This window comes from Phaeodactylum tricornutum, chromosome 10 (genome assembly GCF_000150955.2).
Source record: "Phaeodactylum tricornutum CCAP 1055/1 chromosome 10, whole genome shotgun sequence".
NCBI lineage: Eukaryota > Bacillariophyta > Bacillariophyceae > Surirellales > Neidiaceae > Phaeodactylum > Phaeodactylum tricornutum.
This window is the reverse complement of record NC_011678.1, coordinates 288039-305211: the sequence shown is the minus strand read 5'-3', so window position 1 is coordinate 305211 and position 17173 is coordinate 288039. Positions and strand designations below refer to the sequence as shown.

General features: G+C 47.7%; 6 protein-coding genes across 6 annotated transcripts; 2 read left to right on the top strand and 4 right to left on the bottom strand.

Moving 5' to 3' along the window:
* The first annotated feature begins 453 nt into the window (after positions 1–453).
* Positions 454–1629, top strand: PHATRDRAFT_46427 (predicted protein). The gene is made up of 2 exons (XM_002180944.1): positions 454–1188; positions 1266–1629. The coding sequence occupies exons 1-2, from the start codon at positions 511–513 to the stop codon at positions 1533–1535; spliced, it is 948 nt and encodes a 315-aa protein (XP_002180980.1). The 5' UTR covers positions 454–510; the 3' UTR covers positions 1536–1629.
* A 69-nt stretch (positions 1630–1698) lies between these two features.
* Positions 1699–4173, bottom strand: PHATRDRAFT_27923 (predicted protein). Its single transcript, XM_002180761.1, has 3 exons — positions 4164–4173; positions 3435–3806; positions 1699–3346 (listed from the first exon to the last, which is right to left on the bottom strand). Exons 2-3 carry the CDS (start codon positions 3774–3776, stop codon positions 1817–1819), a joined length of 1872 nt encoding a protein of 623 aa, XP_002180797.1. The 5' UTR covers positions 3777–3806; positions 4164–4173; the 3' UTR covers positions 1699–1816.
* Positions 4174–4522: 349 nt separating this feature from the next.
* Positions 4523–7087, bottom strand: PHATRDRAFT_46425 (predicted protein; the record flags this gene model as incomplete). Its single annotated transcript, XM_002180760.1, has 2 exons — positions 4523–6250; positions 6424–7087. 2 exons carry the CDS (start codon positions 7085–7087, stop codon positions 4731–4733), a joined length of 2184 nt encoding a protein of 727 aa, XP_002180796.1. The 3' UTR covers positions 4523–4730.
* A 224-nt stretch (positions 7088–7311) lies between these two features.
* PHATRDRAFT_46424 (predicted protein) lies at positions 7312–8623 on the bottom strand. The gene has a single exon (XM_002180759.1). The coding sequence runs from the start codon at positions 8540–8542 to the stop codon at positions 7526–7528; it is 1017 nt and encodes a 338-aa protein (XP_002180795.1). The 5' UTR covers positions 8543–8623; the 3' UTR covers positions 7312–7525.
* Positions 8624–10295: 1672 nt separating this feature from the next.
* PHATRDRAFT_1196 (predicted protein) lies at positions 10296–11401 on the top strand (the record flags this gene model as incomplete). Its single annotated transcript, XM_002180943.1, has 2 exons — positions 10296–11018; positions 11213–11401. Coding segments are annotated over 2 exons (912 nt in total), but the record flags the coding sequence as incomplete, so codon positions are not given.
* Positions 11402–14201: 2800 nt separating this feature from the next.
* On the bottom strand, positions 14202–16087 carry PHATRDRAFT_46423 (predicted protein). Its single transcript, XM_002180758.1, has 2 exons — positions 15966–16087; positions 14202–15758 (listed from the first exon to the last, which is right to left on the bottom strand). The coding sequence occupies exons 1-2, from the start codon at positions 15966–15968 to the stop codon at positions 14355–14357; spliced, it is 1407 nt and encodes a 468-aa protein (XP_002180794.1). The 5' UTR covers positions 15969–16087; the 3' UTR covers positions 14202–14354.
* Between the last annotated feature and the right edge of the window lie 1086 nt (positions 16088–17173).

Genomic DNA, 17173 nt, shown 5'->3' with positions numbered 1-17173 from the left:
ATATTTCAATTATGGGTATTAGTAAAGAAGGAAATGACCCAGCCAAAATCTGTTTGAAATGATTACTATGATGTACCGTTATCTAGCCTGGTGAATAACCCATCGGAAGCGAATGGGATGTCTCTATATGACTTCCTTTCTATTTGATTGCAAAACCGATTTGTCCGAATTCGACGGTACCCTTCGGGCAAGGGGGGGTTGAGTTCGGGGATGATGAGTCCTGTGAACGAAGACGCCGTGTGCTGACATGACAGTAAATAATTGGAAACAGAATTCTCGCTTTCGAAAATTGATACGTCTTGGGTGTGACAGTCAGTCGACTTCCGGCATTTCCGGAAGTTGGTCACAAAAGGATCGGAAGAAGTTTGTGTTCGACCATGACGTCGAACATCCAACGAACTCGTCGACGACCATCGGCATGCCCATTCAAAGAACCAGAAAAATACAAAGCATAGCAAACGACAAATTCTATTCTACGTGTTACCTACCTGAATACACACGCACCCTGCCATGTTGATGATTATTCGTTCCGCGCTCTTGCTGTGTCTATTGGCCGGTAGCAGCGCCGCGTTCGCCATCGAACAGCCCAAGGCGGCTGTTCACCAGGCCGTCACGATGAGCCCAGGTGGTGCAATATCGCTTCCCCCGGCTCCAGTGTCGGTGCTGGATCTTAAACCTCCCGCAGCGCTTTACGAAGGTGCCGTCGCTGCCGGCGTCGCCAAGGCCAGCGCTAGCTTCGGCAAAATCTTCAAACTCGGCATCGTTTCCGGCTGTCATATTGGCTTCGGCGCGTATTTAGCGATCGCGGTTGGTGGTGCGTGTCCCGGATTGGCACAAACTAATCCCGGTCTCCAGAAAATTGTCATGGGGGCTTTTGGTTTGCCCTTTGGTCTGATCATGACGCTCGTCACGGGTGGTGAACTTTTTACCGGAAACACCGCCCTCGTCACGGCCGCCAAGATGGAAGGCAAGATCTCGCAAAAGGCGCTCGTCAAGAACTGGACGGCGAGTTACGTGGGTAACTTCGTCGGCTCCTTGATCTTGGCCTACTTGGCATACAAAAGTGGAACCTTGGGTGTCGCTCCCGGTGCCACTAATATTGCGCTCGCCAAGTGCTCCGTTGCCTGGGACGTCGCCTTTGTCCGCGGTATCCTGTGCAACTGGTTGGTTTGTATGGCTGTCTATATGGTACGTCCGGATATATTTGAAGAAATCACTTTTGTAAGCGGAAGCTCACGTTGATCTGGTCCTTTCCTTTGTTATAGGCTTCCGGTTGCTCGACCTTGATTGGAAAAATGACCGCCGTCTGGTTTCCCATCTCGGCCTTTGTGGCACTCGGCCTCGACCACTCAGTCGCCAATATGTTCATCATTCCCCTCGGCATGCTAAGGGGCGCCGACATTACTATCGCACAAATGTTCGTCAAGAATCTCATCCCCGTCACCCTCGGCAACATTGTCGGCGGTGCGGTGGCCGTCATGGCTCCCTTTGGACTCTCTTACGGAAAATGGTTCCAAAATAAGGACCAACTGTAAACATCGGCTCGTTGGCTTGTTTGACGTGTACCGAACACATCGTACATAGGATTTTTAAGAGACCAGGTTTCGACTAAAAATGCTGCCGTATTTTCCATGCAAATCGTTTCCTTACAATGCTGTCGGCGCGCAGAACATTAGGTTCAACGCAACACCATATCATAGCCAGTAACACTACTGTAGTTACTCATTAAGCTTTTTTCTTCAAGTTATACTGCAGGACTAACACTGTTGCGTGTGTGCGCGCGCGCTTTCTTTCCATGGATTGTAGGACGTGTCGATTAAATTCCGTCCGTCAAAGTTTGGAATTCCCGCTTCATCTCGTCCAAAACGACGCTGTAGCTTTTGTTAATGTCTTCCGCATGAGCCTTGGGGTCGACGTACTTGGTGTCTACAACCTTTTGGATGACAGGGGCCAAAGCAGTTTTGATGTGCGCGTACGTGAGCTTGGCATCCGATGGAGAATCAGCAATTGCCTTCTGACAGAGATCGTAAAAGGTGATGATCACCTTCAACATGCCAACAGTCTTGGCAAGAGGACAAGTGAAATCGTAATCTGTGAAAGCATTTTGGGCCAGAAAGTCCTCACGAATGAGCTTAGCGACCTCCATGACAACCTTTTGATCTTCTGACAAGGATTCCTTTCCGACAAGCTGCACAATTTCAGACAAGTTGTCTTCCTGCTGGAGAATATTTCGCGCCTGGTTTCGCAGGTACGAATATTGATCGTCCATATTGTTAAAGTAGGGCTCGAGGACTTGCATGTACTTTGTGTACGAAATAAGCCAGTTGAGACTGGGGAAATGCTTGCGCTGGGCTAGCTTCTTATCGAGACCCCAAAAGACTTGCACGATCGACAGTGTCGCCGCCGTGACAGGATCGGAGAAATCTCCACCGGGCGGAGACACAGCTCCGACAACGGTAACGGTACCCTCGCGGGTGGGAGATCCCAGACAGGATACACGTCCAGCACGTTCGTAGAAAGCTGCAAGACGAGCTCCCAAATAAGCGGGGTATCCGGAATCGGCAGGCATCTCTCCCAGACGACCGGAAATCTCACGAAGTGCCTCGGCCCAGCGAGATGTAGAGTCAGCCATCATGGAAACATTCATACCTTGATCACGGAAATATTCGGCAAGAGTAATACCGGTATAAATAGAAGCCTCGCGGGCAGCGACGGGCATGTTGGAGGTGTTGGCAACCAAAGTGGTACGCTTCATGATTCCAACTTCTCTTTCCGAACCGTCTTCGTCCTTCCGAGTCAAGGTAAGTTCAGGGAAATCGCACAACACTTCCGCCATCTCGTTTCCACGTTCACCACAACCAACGTAAACAATAGCATCCGAGTTGGAGAATTTCGAGAGAGACTGACTAATGACTGTCTTTCCGCATCCAAAGGCACCAGGGACGGCGCAAGTTCCTCCAAGCACAGAGGGGAAAAGACCATCAATAACGCGAAGACCAGTAATCAGAGGGACGTTACCAGGGAGCTTCTCTACAATGGGACGAGGACGACGCACGGGCCAGAAATGGCTCAAGGTCAACTTGTGGGTCTTGTTTTGGGCTTCGTTGTATACCTCCATGACAACATCATCAACGTTAAAAGTTTCCTTTCCGTCCGTTCCAGTGGAATTGATTTTGCTCACTGTACCATATACGTTGGGAGGACAGATAATCTTGTGCGAATCGATCAGTTCGTTCTCGTACACAATCCCAATAACGTCACCTCCAGAAATGGGCTGGCCCTCTTTGAAGTCACCTGGGGTGAAGGCCCACTGAATTTTGCGAGACAGACAAGGAACATCCACACCCTATTGATCCCCAGTACATATGAATACAAGATGTGAGAATTTTACTTGTAAAATTAGCAAAAACGACTGGATCCGGCGTTCGGCGTACCTTGCTGACAAAGATATCCTTGCTTTCGACGAAAATCGTTTCCAAAGGACGCTGGATACCGTCGAAAATGGTCTCCATAATACCGGGTCCGAGTTCCACAGAAAGAGGTGCTTTCTTACGCAGGACGGGATCTCCCACCGTCAAACCAGAAGTGTCTTCGTAGACCTGAATGGAGGCGGTATCTCCTTCAAGCTTAATGATCTCTCCGACAAGCTTGGAGTGACCCACACGAACGAGTTCGTACATGGCAGCTCCGCTCATTCCATCGGCAATTACCAAAGGTCCGGAGACCTTGTATATGAATCCATAGTCGGATTCCTTTTCAAATTCAGGAGTATTCATGATTGCAAAAAGGCAAAGACTTCGACGCTACTAGATAGAGAAAGAAAAGGGATAGCGTGGTGAGAATGAGCAAGAAGGCCATCAAAAAGGTGTAAACAACAGAGGCCACGATCCCTGTGACCAGCGATACCGGCAAGGTGTGGGAAAATATGGAGCTCGGAAATCCAATGTGTGAGTCGCTATGGACAAGATACACCAGTCCGCAGCATCGATGTCGTTCGAAACCCTGCCCAAAGATCCGGTCCGACATCATTTATTTCCGGAAGTTCGGCCTCGCAGGCGCTTTCCCGAACATCTACTTTTACAATCCGGAACTGGGATCGTTCTTATTCTATCTGGGATGTAAAAATAGCATGCAATCATTCTCATGGTCAAGTTCGCACTCACCGCTAGGAAGCAACGTGGATATGGAAAAACGTTGGATCCGGGCACGAAGCGCGAGAATTAAACGCCGACAGCGAAGACGGAACTCCACCGAATCTAGGTGGTGAACAACACGGGGTAAATACGTTCGCCAAAATTCTATCGACACGAAGGTCTGTATTTTCCATCAGGATTCTCGAGCGCGATAAAATTAGCCTATTAAAGTAAGGTACAATAATGTAGAACTAATCTCACACGTGCAAAGCATGGTGTCTTTTCATGAACTACCTCGTCGTTGCCGGGAGTTTCGGCGTCTCGTAGTCTAGACGAATTGGAAGGTAGACTACCTTTCTCGGTTCCTTTTAAAACTTCCAACCAAATACATAGTCTAACTATGACAATCAAAACAAACGAATCGAAAGCAGCAAACAGTTTCCACATCTATAGGTAAAACGAATCAATTGTGAACAGTTTGGCCGCTTAAGCGCAACACACGACAAGAGACAAAGTGTGACAAAATATTTGCTGGCCCCAATCGAGGCAAGGCAGGCAGTAGTCCATACGTGTCTGGTAAAAATGGGCGAATAGAGACTAGCGACGAGCCCCATGTCGTCGGACTGGTCGAAACTGAAGCTTCATCGAAACCGCTTGCTGTGGATTTGACTTTCTCTTCTTCTTTCGATTTATCTTGCTCTTGTCAGAGGCTAAGCCTTCGCGTGATTCTTGGCTGCTAAAGACAGAAGAAATACTCGCATTTTCACCAAGATGCTTCGCTCTCGGGGGCACGGGATGAAAGTTCTTTGTTATGGTAAAGTATCCAGGATTCTCGTCTTCCGATCCTACGTCGCTGAAATTGGTGACTTCCAGTTTAGTTGGCCGAAAGGAAGACACATTTGCTCGCTTTGTGTGAAACGTTTGCCGAGTTCTTTGTCGTGGGATTGCCTTCCCCAAGAGTGTCTTGAATTCGTCCATTTGAGTTACCGATGAAGGCTGCTTCTGACGGCGATTCGCATTCCTGAAGACTTTTTTGGGCAAGGAATCGTCGTCCAAGGATGTTCCCAGACCGGTAGCCCTACGTGGACTTGCTTGGTTTTCGGAAGTGTCGTCCGATTGTGGAGAATTGCACCGTTCCGATGTGCCCCTATTCTTCGAGGTCATGGTGTGGGCGCTTTTCTCTGTCCACGAAGCGATGCCTTGTTTCGCCTCGGAGCCTGATGTTCTATGTTCCGAATGTAGCTTTTGTGTAGAGCATGATGACGAGGATTCGACTGCTGCGCAACCATGGTTTATCGAAAGAGATCGGCCCCCTTCTTCTCTTTCGTAGGGTTGTACAGCCAGTTCCAGGCCCTTACTGGTTCGTCGAGAAGCCTTGGACGACAGACAAAATCTCTGAGTGCGAGCGTCATCGCCAAATCCGTGTGAATTTAAAGGTCGAAGGATAGCGTCGCACTGAGAAGTGGTAAACGACTTGCCCGAATTTGCTGATTTTTCCAAAGAGGCCATCATCATTCGTTGGTGGGCAATTTCAGACATAGGTGTTTCACTGCTTTTCCCCAATGGTCGGGCGGCTCTGATAGATTCACCGAATTGCTCAAATTCAGACGAGCTGTCGGTATCATACAACAATAGGTGCGTTGTAGCTCGTGGCTTTGTGAACTTATCTGCCTTCGTTGGTGAACAATTGTGTGAATAATCATCAAAGTCAACACCAACCAAAGTCTTGTCTTTCTTCGTTGAGTTTCTGTCAAGTAGAGGGATTCTGGGACAGCGTAAAGAAGGGCCTTTCAGTGACCGCGAATCAAGAGATGGACGTTCGAGGCTAGTTCTGGGCAAGGACTCTTCTGAAGAAGAATCAGAAGACGATAAATCATCATCTTGAGACCCTTGTAGCCGTTGTCGGTATGACGATTTCGTCGAACTGTGCATTCTTGAGTCAAGCTGAGCGCGAGTTCTAATGCCCCCGTGACCAGAAGATTCCAAGTCGGACGAGAGTTGATTATTTTGGTCTATACATTGAAATTGAGCGTTCGTTTTGTCGCTCTCGTGATCACAGCTCTCGTAGAGGGTATCCAACTCCGTTTTTGCGGCAACAACGATCCTACCAATACGCTCTGAATGCCGTCTCAACGTAGGGAGTCTAGTTTTGTCCTTAGCGGACAACACACGTTTCATTATCCGAAAGTTCTCGATCGGTCGAGAAATCCCTGTAACGACGCCAGGTGAATTGTGTTAATATCCAATGGCCTCACAATGTCCAGCCTAATAGCTTGCAGAAAACACATACCTGGATGCTCGAGTAAAGTGCCATTTCTGTACTCCTTAATGCGCTTGACCGTCGTGTCTTTTGGAATGTACTCGCCATTGTCAAGTTCCAAAGGAAAATCAGCGTCCGGGTCCGTCTCCAAAACATGAGCCTTGCGAAGACCTTCCACTTTCCCTGCTATAAAAATAGGATTGTAATACATGATAACATCCCCGGGTCGTAAAGGTTCCTTTCGTTTGTGAGAACAGCCCCTAAAGGCCGAAATCTCCTCGTCTTCCTCCGCTGAGCCTAAAGCTTGTGTGTAGGGAACTTCCATATCAACCTCGTCAGTTGACTCAGTCGTCTCATTCTGTGTTGAACCAACATGCTGGAGCACGCCAAGATTTTTCTGACAGGGTGGTAGTTGTTGACGGCGGGCCTGATTTCCATCATTGGAAGCAGATTCGATGTGACTGTTTAAGGTGGTGCGTCGGCTTTTTTTGGCCGTTAGTTTCGGTGATTCACCTTTTGAAATCCTATTTCCGACACGGATAGCCCTAATTTGCAAAGACTTCATACCCTTGACGGCACTGTGTGGTCCTTGAGACAACCGTCGTCGGGCTGATACGAAGGAAAGCTGACTGGGCTCTACGTGGCCCTCTTCCTCCTCATCTGAGGAGGACAAGAGCATTTCGTGTTCTGGCATACCGGAGCGCACGTGTTACGCGAATGAGAAAATTCGCAGCGAAACCGGGATCTACATTCAATTTCCATGGTCAAGCAGACCATGCCTTTTCGCTGGGTTTCCCGTATTTGAGATACTTGCACAATACATTAATTCAAGGACGGAGTGAGCTGGGTAATTTACTGCGTCTTGTAGTCTACATCGTGTCGGCCAAGATTTAATAGGCTACTGTACTTTTCCGTATTGGATACGACAAAACACAATTCTAGGAGAACAAGGCACCGGTGACACTATATGATCGGGTTGTATAGGTAGCTCTGTGCACGTTTTTCCATGCAGGGTAGCAGCGAGTAAGACGCTGCTCCAACTGGCATTCCAGGATTTGTGAAATGGAAAGCATCGTAGTCCTTTTCTATGTATAAACGTCGGCAAACTCGGCAAGTCAGATTTTACCATCGGCTACGTCGATGCTGTTTTCTCTTCTGATGGCGATCTACTACTCAATGCTTTGCCATCATTGTTTTTGGCAGTACTGCATTGTTTGGAGGTGTGGCGATAATGCCGATGATCTCTTTCAATCTGACTTAACAAATCATTAGATTCAAACTTCATCAAGCGCAAAGAGTCCGGCAGGTCAATGCTATGTCTATGAAGTACATCTTCCAGCTCCTCCGCATACGAAAGCAAAGATTGGTATTTCGTATGCGAAATTTCAGTCGCCACTTCGATTAGCCCATGACCGATTCGAATGAATCGCCAAATACGGGCAATCACAAGTATGCCAACGAAACTAGCAACTACGTCCTCGCTCAAAAAGTGGAAGGTCAATTCCAAAGCCAAACTCACCGCGACGATGATGTAGTCCAGCAAATAAAAGAGTTGCCGAAAAAAAATCAAGGGTTTCAGCGCGAGCATGGTGATGTTGAGTTCAATCATGAAGACGCAAAGAATCGTAATTGTTAGTCCAAAGAGGACTTTTTCAGTAGTATGCACACGGTGCCATTTGTGCGAGTCGCAACCCGCAAGGTACTCAGTGGATTCTAGCCCATCTTCGCAAAAATTGTGGTGATCGGTCGAAGCCAAGAATCTTTCGGAAACATTCTCCCCCCGAGACGGGCAGCACGAAATAGCGTCCCGTTCAATTACATGACATGGAGGAAATTGTGCCAACAAGAATATTTCCACAAAGAGTATAATCACGTCCAATAGAAGGAGACACGAGAGAGTGATCTGAATAGGTTGTGAATGTAGCGAGCTGAGCACCCTGTACCGCCATGATTGCTTTCCGTGGTGCGCGTCTACGTGGTCCTGGGCACCTTTGTTTGTTGGGATTCCAAAGTTCAGAGATCCTACCGACAAACGGCCCTGAAGCTTGGGGCGATTCTGTTCTAAATCTTTTTCCGGGGAGCTACCTTCTGCTGGCGCTTCTTCCCAATCTTCTCGAGACATTTGCTCCTGGGCTTCACGGTCTTTCATAAAGGCGAATTTGTATTAGCGCTTTATTTCACATGGGCTGCTCAACTTCTACAGTAGTGTTTTGTTCCAACTCAAAGTCAAACAGTAGAAACGCCCTCGTCAGCTGTAATTTTCATTACATCAACTGTAAACTTCCCGGCCGCGATTGCTGAATCTTCGATCGACATCGTTGGCCAAGGAAATTTGAGATTTCTAATGTAAGTACTGGCGGGAATCAGGGTTAGGGTTACCCTTCTCACTGGCAGTACACATTGCTTTCCAGTTTTTGCCGATATTGGGAAAGTTTTTGCAGCAAGTGAGACTCTAGTACGTCATTTATTGTATTTATTGCCTTGGATAGATGTTTACCATAATTGAAACTGAGAACATCGGGGAGGGGGGGGGAAGGATCCAAGGAAGATATCTCAACAATGTCTGTTTGCATTCTAACTCTAAACAGGAATGTAAGTCAGTCTCGATTGTTTTGAAAAATGGAATTCGATTCGATTCGCTACTGGTGCTTTTGACTGGGAGGGGGAACCCGAGAAATAGGGTGAAATGAGTAGCCACGATGTATCCAATCAATCCTGGCTTCAAAACGAGTTTTAAAATTTGAACTGTGGACTACTCCGCTAACCCGATGGGAGTACTTGTCGCTCACAAAATCGTGGACTTTTACCGTGAAATCCACCCTAAAGCGTTGAGCCCATATTTTCGTCGGTCGAGAGCATTTTTTGTGGCCGTTGGAGCAGCGCACGACTTCCACCACTCGGCTCACACGATAAGGGCAAAATTGAATCTCCCGAGGTGAAGTATCTATAGATCACCATGACGAAGATCAGCGGCGAAAGCAAGCGCAGTATAAGTGGCGGAAGCAATTCGACACACCTTCCTTTCGAAGACGCCTTCTTCGTTGCATCTGACTCTGAGATGGCCGCCAACTGCAAAAAACAACAAATTGCTAGCAAGGGTCGAGGTGCTCTCATTGGAGGGGTCATACCGGATGATTCTAAGGCTAAAGAGGATTTCACCGAAGAGGAAACCGAGCAACTTGACGAGTCCGAAAACGATTTGGAAAAGTATGAAGAAAATTCTCACCAGGATGACCTCGAAAGCGGTATCAATCCACCTGAGAGTGATTACGAATCCCACGCTCCTAGCCAAGTACTAAATGATCCAGCTGCAGCTGCTGTAGTTAACGGACGAAATGAAAGGAGCTTGTCTGCTCTGGTGGAACCTTTTAAGAGAAAACCCTATTTCTTTGTCACGCTGTGTATCGTCTCTTTGGTGCTGATTGGTGGTATTGTCGTGGTATTGCTTTTTGTTTTTACGGGTGATGGTTTTTCAAAGGCACCCATGCTTACTAGTCGACAACAAAACTTACACGACATTGTTGTGGAAGTTTCCGATTCTGCAGCCTTATCTGATTCCAGCTCGCCCCAATTCAGAGCTCGAGAGTGGCTGCTTTTTGAGGACTCGCTTTCGTTTGCAGCTAAAGAAAGTCTCACAACAGAGCGAGTGATCCAGCGCTACTCCTTGGCTGTTTTCTACTTTGCGACAGGGGGGCCAAATTGGGAAAGCAATGTCTGGTTGCAAGATGACGAATGTGCGGATGCTTACTGGGACAACATGGTGTGCAACTCAAACAACGAAATTCAAGCTATTGCTCTTGGTACGTTCGAGATATTTGTCAAGGTAGCTTTTTAGGATTTTAGGCTCACAGTCATAATGATTTGCTTCTTTTGGTTTGTCTTTAGACAACATTGGACTTATTGGATCTTTGCCTTCAGAGATTGGACGTCTTACTAAACTCGAAAACTTTATCATAAAAAACGAGCGTGGCTTATCAGGAACCTTACCGTCCACGATTGGTAACATTATTTCTTTAAAGCAGCTGGGCCTTTACTATAACGCCCTTACAGGAACAATTCCGGTGGATCTATTCCGGGCAACAAATCTCCGATACGTTAATCTCGAACATAACAAGCTGAAGGGTACACTCCCAAGACAAGTTGAACTCCTAAAGCGTCTGGAAACATTGGTCATCTCCAATAACAACTTTGAAGGAGAGCTTCCTTGGGAAGGTCTGGTAACCAATCCGATCAAATACGTGAGTTTCAGCGAAAACGAATTTTCTGGATCTTTGCCTAAGCTTAGTGGTTTCCCCGACTTGCGCTTTCTCTATATGGAAGGAAATCGCTTCACAGGGACTGTTCCAGCAGCGATCGCAGATTCTACCAATCTCAAATCAGTCAATTTGGACCGAAACAGTTTCTCCGGTACTGTGCCGTCTTGGATTGGACATTTGAGCCATCTTGAGTACATTTCCATGCAGTCGAATCTTCTAAGTGGGCCGCTCCCTCATGAGATATTTGATATGACTTCTTTGATCACATTAAGTCTGTCCTCAAACAAGATCTCTGGAACACTTCCTGATTTGGAAAGACTGAATTCGCTCAGATTTCTCTACCTTCACCAGAATGCTCTGACTGGATCGGTGCCGAACAGTGCTTTTACGCACGAGTCTTTAGGTAAGAAGCCCAATCTTTGATGCTGTATCGCAGTCAGGCTTTCAAACTCACTCAAACTCTATTAGAGATCTTGTTTTTAAGCGGGAATAAGTTTCAGGGTATTCCGTTCACGGTTAGTTCCACCAATGTGCTGCATGGGCTGTATTTGTCCAGCAACAAGCTCGTGGGTCCTTTGCCGAGCACCCTTTGTGAGATGAAGAAGCTTGAAGCATTATTTCTGGATGATAACGAATTTTCTGGAGAGATTCCTGCGTGCATTGGTGGTCTGAGCAGCCTTCAGCAGTTGTTTCTCTTCAAAAACAAAATAGTAGGTCAAATTCCGCCTGAACTCAGCTTGCTCAGACTTTTGTGTAAGTTTCATCGCGAACGTTCGTGTCGCTATCCGCTCGGCGGGTCCCAAATGCAGCTTCATGTCTGACACGACTATTCTCTCTCTCTCCAGCTGAAATTGGATTGGAAAACAACAATCTATCTGGGGAAGTTCCGAATGGAGTGTGCACCCTTGCATCTGATCAAGGTGTAGACTTCTGGTCGGACTGTGGTGGTGATGCTCCTCAGATCTCGTGTCCGTGCTGCACGGTTTGCTGTCCTTCTCCGCAATGCGGATTTGTTTAATTTTTATTTGATCACACAATAGTAAGCTTTCCTCGCCAATGAGTCTGAGAGCAACAAACGATCTGTCTTTACTTACAGAGTGCATGATTTACGACTATTACTTCTTGCAACGCAATTCGGAAGCTCTAGCAAGCTCTTTTTATATTCGTTCTATTGTATTACTATGATGCTGAGATCTCAGGCTAATTTTCGTGTAAGTAATTCTATCTTGGGGCCACGTGGGGTCCATCCTCTTTAAGGAAAAGAAGGCAGATGTGTACTTCTAGTGAGTCAAATATTCCATGCAGTATGAAATGAGAAGGTTGAATTTGCGAATAACACCGATCGTGAATTCGCCAACTGCGCTTCAATGCCAGGCGGTGACGGCTTCAATCATTCGAAAGTCCCAAGATTCGATTGGGCGCCTCGCTTTCTCGAGCTTATCTGCTTGGGTAGAAAGGGTTTTCCTTGATTCGCTTGGTCTGCTTTTGTTGACAACACGGTTATAGAATGACATGCGGTCGGAGATACCGCGACGCATTGTTTGGTAAAAGAGAGTCCAGGTCATATCGCAAATCTGAATCTTGTATGGCTTGGTGACAGGAAGGTCTCGAGTGTCGATGATGTATGTGCGTCTGTGGGTGTTGGGAGAAAGTCCGGAATGGCCGAGACGCAAGCAGAAATGTGAGCACGACTCGGAATCGACTTTAACGGTGAATTCTGCGAGGTTCTATGACACGATACAATCGGAACGAGTACCGCCTGGATACCCAATGCGAATCCGGAAATTCACGTTCTACGATCTTGCATATTTTCTCATCGCCGCGACAAATTTTCACGTAAATTTTTACTTGTGAGGGACTCCTGGTAGCCTCTCTAGATAGGAAGTGTAGCAGTGGATTGATCTTTACATCATTGTCTGTTGGTATTGCTATGCGCAGACTCCGGAACGATAATTTACACAAATGGACTATGGCAGCGGCATGCTGCTGCTCCTTAACATCACGCACTATTTTATTAAGAACGGAAAAGCCTCCTCCTTCGATCGAAAATTGCTTGGACTAGGATACATTTATCTAGTGGTGTTTCGAAAATTCGAGAAAGGATCGTTCACAGTCAATGTACGTTAAGAGCAAGAATCCGAAAGAGGAGGTAGGGACCATCGTTTCACCATATGTCCGAAAATTTACTGATTGAATGAATTAGTCAAGTCAGAGACGAGCCTTGTACACATTTCAAAGTTAGCGAGGCTCTCACTTTCTTCAAAGCCTTCAAATTTTTCTTGGTACTTACATCGAGAATCAGAAAGTCCCATTGCTCCGTAGACATGTTGGCTTCTTCTTGAGCAGCCGAAAAATTGGTCTGCGTCGAAACGGATCGCGATTGCCCGCCGACGACCAGTCTTTGTTGATGCCCGCGTCGAGTTATGGCATTTGCCTTTTCAGAGAGGCCTCGCCGCATAGTGTGATAGAATGCTGTCCATGTCATGTTAGACTGACTGTGAAGTCGCTATTTTGGTTGTATTTGCGCCAGCTTTTATTTGTTTTGCATTTCTTTTAGTTTTGTGTCAAAGGCAGCGTCGTCAATGCGAACGATGAGCAATTTTCATCAAAATGAGAACGTGTTGTCAACGACTTATCTTATCCATGGATTCCTTGAATTTCCGGTACTATTTGACGAGATCTTTTGTAGTCACTGGGTCCCGCTGAAATCGACGACATGTTTAGACGTTAACTTTCTCGGGTGTGGAATGAAAAGAAGGAGACCTGAACTGAACTTAGGCTTGTGAGCTGTTTGTGGAGGGAGCCAAGAGCATGTGCGGCAAACAGCTACTTCGGTACCAATTGAGTGGTTCTACGTCGATACCGTGTTTTCCTTGGCCGAAATGTACCGGTATGTTGATACGCTTGGTTGATTCGACTACATCAGGAAGGACTACAGTTTGTGAGAGCACTAATACGCGCATACGGAAAAGGCTGCAATGACGAAAAGAGTTGTTTTATATACAGTATAAATCTGTAAGAAGTATTCTTAGGGAACAAGAAACCAGGGACCCCAACCTTCCTAGAAAAAGTTCCGCGGAATGAAGATTTGTTGTGAGAAATCATTATAATGTAAAGTCTGCTGTCTTCCCCGAGTCGTGTATGTGGCTTACATCTAGTCCGTAGCTCTTCCAAACGGGCTCTTTGGTCTCGGCCACCGCCATCTTTGAGAGGGGGACAGCAGTGGCGGTAGGATCGCTGATCTGAGCTGGCTCCGCTGTGGAGTTACTGGCAGCTCCTCTGTATCGCGAAGCCGTGGTACGGGTTTGCCGTAGTGCTTCGCGGCGGTAAATGTGTGAAAAAATAGCTCCTCCGGTCATGCTTAAGGCACAGTTTTTCTTCGATATTTTTTTATCTGAGAGATTTTTATGGGATGCTTCGGATCGCACCGTACGAGGGGCTTTGAAGCCGGATGCGAACCCGCACACACACAAAACTGAAATGCGAACATTCCATGTTCTTTTTTGCTGGCCAAACCCAAAGACTATCTATATACTAGTAGAGTAGTGATATATGCGCTAGTCGACCTAAACAAATCTGACAGTCCAGGCGACTAACGCTTCAACAAAGACACCATCGAATTGTAAAATGCCTGTCTAACATAAAAGCATGGAGGTCTTTGTGCCTTGTCATACATGAACCGGGTCGCCATTGTTATGCGGCGCCCTAGGAAAACTCGTAGTCCGGATACAGTCGCGGCGCAAGCAGCGTCCACACATACAATCCAATGGCCAGCCACTGACTAATACCAAGCATCGCCATATTCACCCGACCTACAGTCGGATTCGCCGCATTCGCATTTTCATCCAATTCTTCAATTGTCCCCCATCCTGTCAGAGTCATGGCCACGAAGCAAGAAATTAACAACATGACGACGTTGAGCTTCCAGACATGCGCGTTAGCGACTCGGCCACTTCGAGCGGCAGGCCCGTCCGAATCTGTCACGAGGCCTTGCCGAGGCTGATCTTCTGCATCCAAAAACGGAACGTCCAAATTAATTTGACCATTGCCGCCGATTGGGTGTGCACCCGTCACCGATTTCGCCGACTGAACACCGTCAACGTTCAAGCGCTCCTCGGCCGTCCACGACCAGCCTGTCCAAGCTAGACTGACGGCGGTGAGCGTCAAACCGATGACAATGCTCCAGACATCATTGCTCCCTAGCTGTGGGTTGCAGCTAGCGTTGGGGTTCTTGGAAACCATACTGTATGCCAAATAGACCGAATACAGGCTCATTACCGAGGAGGTCAGCAGCGACCCCTCTTGCCCCGAAAGCTGAATCGCGGTTAGCCCCAAAACTCCCAACATTGTCAACGTGATGATCCAAGTGTTTTCCGGACAGCCCGTAAAGTTCTGATAGAGGATCCAAATGCCGGCGCAGGCGGCGACATAAAAGGCGACACAGGTCGCGACAATCGCGTGCAGCCAATTCGCGCCACTACCGTAGTCCATTCGGTCCGCCTGGTCGGCACGGTCTACCCAATCCTCGTTCCAGTTGTACGCAACGTCAATAAGAATAATTTGTTGCAGCAGCACAAATAGTGTGGCGCCAAACCGTGCCAACCACAGATAAAAGCCGGTAAACATCGGTGCGGACGAAACGAACATGGAAATGGTCACCGCGAACAAAAAGACAACGTACTTCGCAGGCCAAACTTCCTTGTTGAGATACGGTTCCACTTTGGTGACAATTGCCAAGACGGCAAAAAACAAACTCGCCACGAATGTTGGTCGATACACGCCGGCGTTACCCGCACACTGCTGCAAGAGAGCATCATTGTCCTTGTAGACTTCACAGGAATCGTACCATGCGTGGTAGAGCATTTTCCCGAATCCCGGGATCCACTGAAAAGCTTTCCAGACCCACCCCGACTTGGTGACAATAGCTGGACCGACATCGTACTGGAACCACAAGGCTATGGCTACCGCCAAGGTCAGGAGCAAAACACTGCGTTTTCGACCCGTCGAATTTTCCGAAGTGGAGCCGAGACAGGCGTTGCATAAGGAATTCGTGGCACTACAACAAGTGTACGTCAAACACATGGTCAGTGTGGAGCTAATCGCGGCACCCTGTAATGAAAGAAAGGAGGAGAAATACCCATAGATGTAACTGTGAGTGCAGGAAAGATCCAACACAAATCATCGTACTAGAGTTCTTATCGATCTCTTAGACACGACTGCTTCTGTTTGCAGAATAACTCTGTTCTAGATCCACTCACTGTCAAGCCTTTGCTGTGCTTCTTCCTGTTTGTCTTTTTCTCCGCATCCTGTACTCACCATGTTGCCTGCTTCTTCAAAAGACGTCTAATGCTACAACAATCTCGGAGGTATTGGGTCACAGCCAAGCAATCACCGTCAGTCCAACTTATGGGTCCGGCGATCTGGTTGTAGCTAGCACGATAGACAGGAATGTAAGCTCTTCTCGCCGTGACACGAAGACTCGTTTGCGAATACGGACGCGGCTCTGCAGTTGGTTGTTATCTTTCGCTTTGTCTCTGTTCCACTTTGATCAGTCTAAGCGATATGTCTCACCGAGACTCTATGTTCCATGTTTTACACGTGTTCGACATTCAGGGACAGCGGCAATTAATCAGACTACCAGCTTACCGGTAACTGTAAGGAATGACCCAATTCCCGGAAACCAAGTCACTGTCCGCTAACCCTGTTTCCCATCCCTCCAGGACCGACGGGATTGGCGAGATGACGTCATTCCGTGAATTCCAATCCCGCGGTGCGGATCTTGGAAACCGAAATTCATCCTTCTGACCATGAGGACGGGGCGGGCGGCGTCCACTACACTCTGCGTTTCCTCCGAGTTGGTCGTCGGCCTGGGACGCAGTCCACCTTTGTTTTCGGAACACAAAAGAACAGAACGCCTGGCTGATAGGGGTATCGCCGGAAGCTGCCGCTGGTGGAGGGCCTGTGAAGCTACGCGACCGCTCCAACGAAGTGACGGTGTCGTCGGCTGGACAGGGTGTGGGGAAAGTGTCCACCGCTACCAAATCACCATTACCAAGCAGGGCGATTATTTTTTTTTCGCGATTTTGATCCAAAACGTCAAAAAACAATACGAATCGTTCCCATGACCCGCTCACGAAAATCCAAACCCCGGGACGCCAGAGGCTACCAGCAAACCAGCGTTGCTCGACAACCAGCGGGTCCACCAAATCCTACCGTAAAGCAGGATGCGATGGAATCTTTCCCTTCGGAGGAAGCTCGTCCTTTTATTATGACGACGGCGATCCAATCCCAATTGGAACTGCTTCTCGAGCAATTGCCCGTTCCAGACGACGACGCCCTGAACACAACGTCCCGTGGCGAAAAGGACGTCACTGATGGTCCGTCCGATCGCTTTACGAAACGTATCGGTACCATTTACGATCAACTTGTGGGCTTTCGCTTTACGTTTGCCCAGATTCAGTCCGTTGTGGTCGCTTTGGGCTACAGTATTACACTCGAATCGGCGCTCAATTGGTTATGTCTAC

Coding starts and splice junctions, on each gene's coding strand:
- PHATRDRAFT_27923 (XM_002180761.1), bottom strand. CDS start 3,776: ATGAATACTCCTGAATTTGAAAAGGAATCCGACTATGGATTCATATAC. Junction 3,347..3,434: donor AGGATATCTTTGTCAGCAAG/GTACGCCGAACG, acceptor GGGGATCAATAG/GGTGTGGATGTTCCTTGTCT.
- PHATRDRAFT_46427 (XM_002180944.1), top strand. CDS start 511: ATGTTGATGATTATTCGTTCCGCGCTCTTGCTGTGTCTATTGGCCGGT. Junction 1,189..1,265: donor TTTGTATGGCTGTCTATATG/GTACGTCCGGAT, acceptor CCTTTGTTATAG/GCTTCCGGTTGCTCGACCTT.
- PHATRDRAFT_46424 (XM_002180759.1), bottom strand. CDS start 8,542: ATGAAAGACCGTGAAGCCCAGGAGCAAATGTCTCGAGAAGATTGGGAA.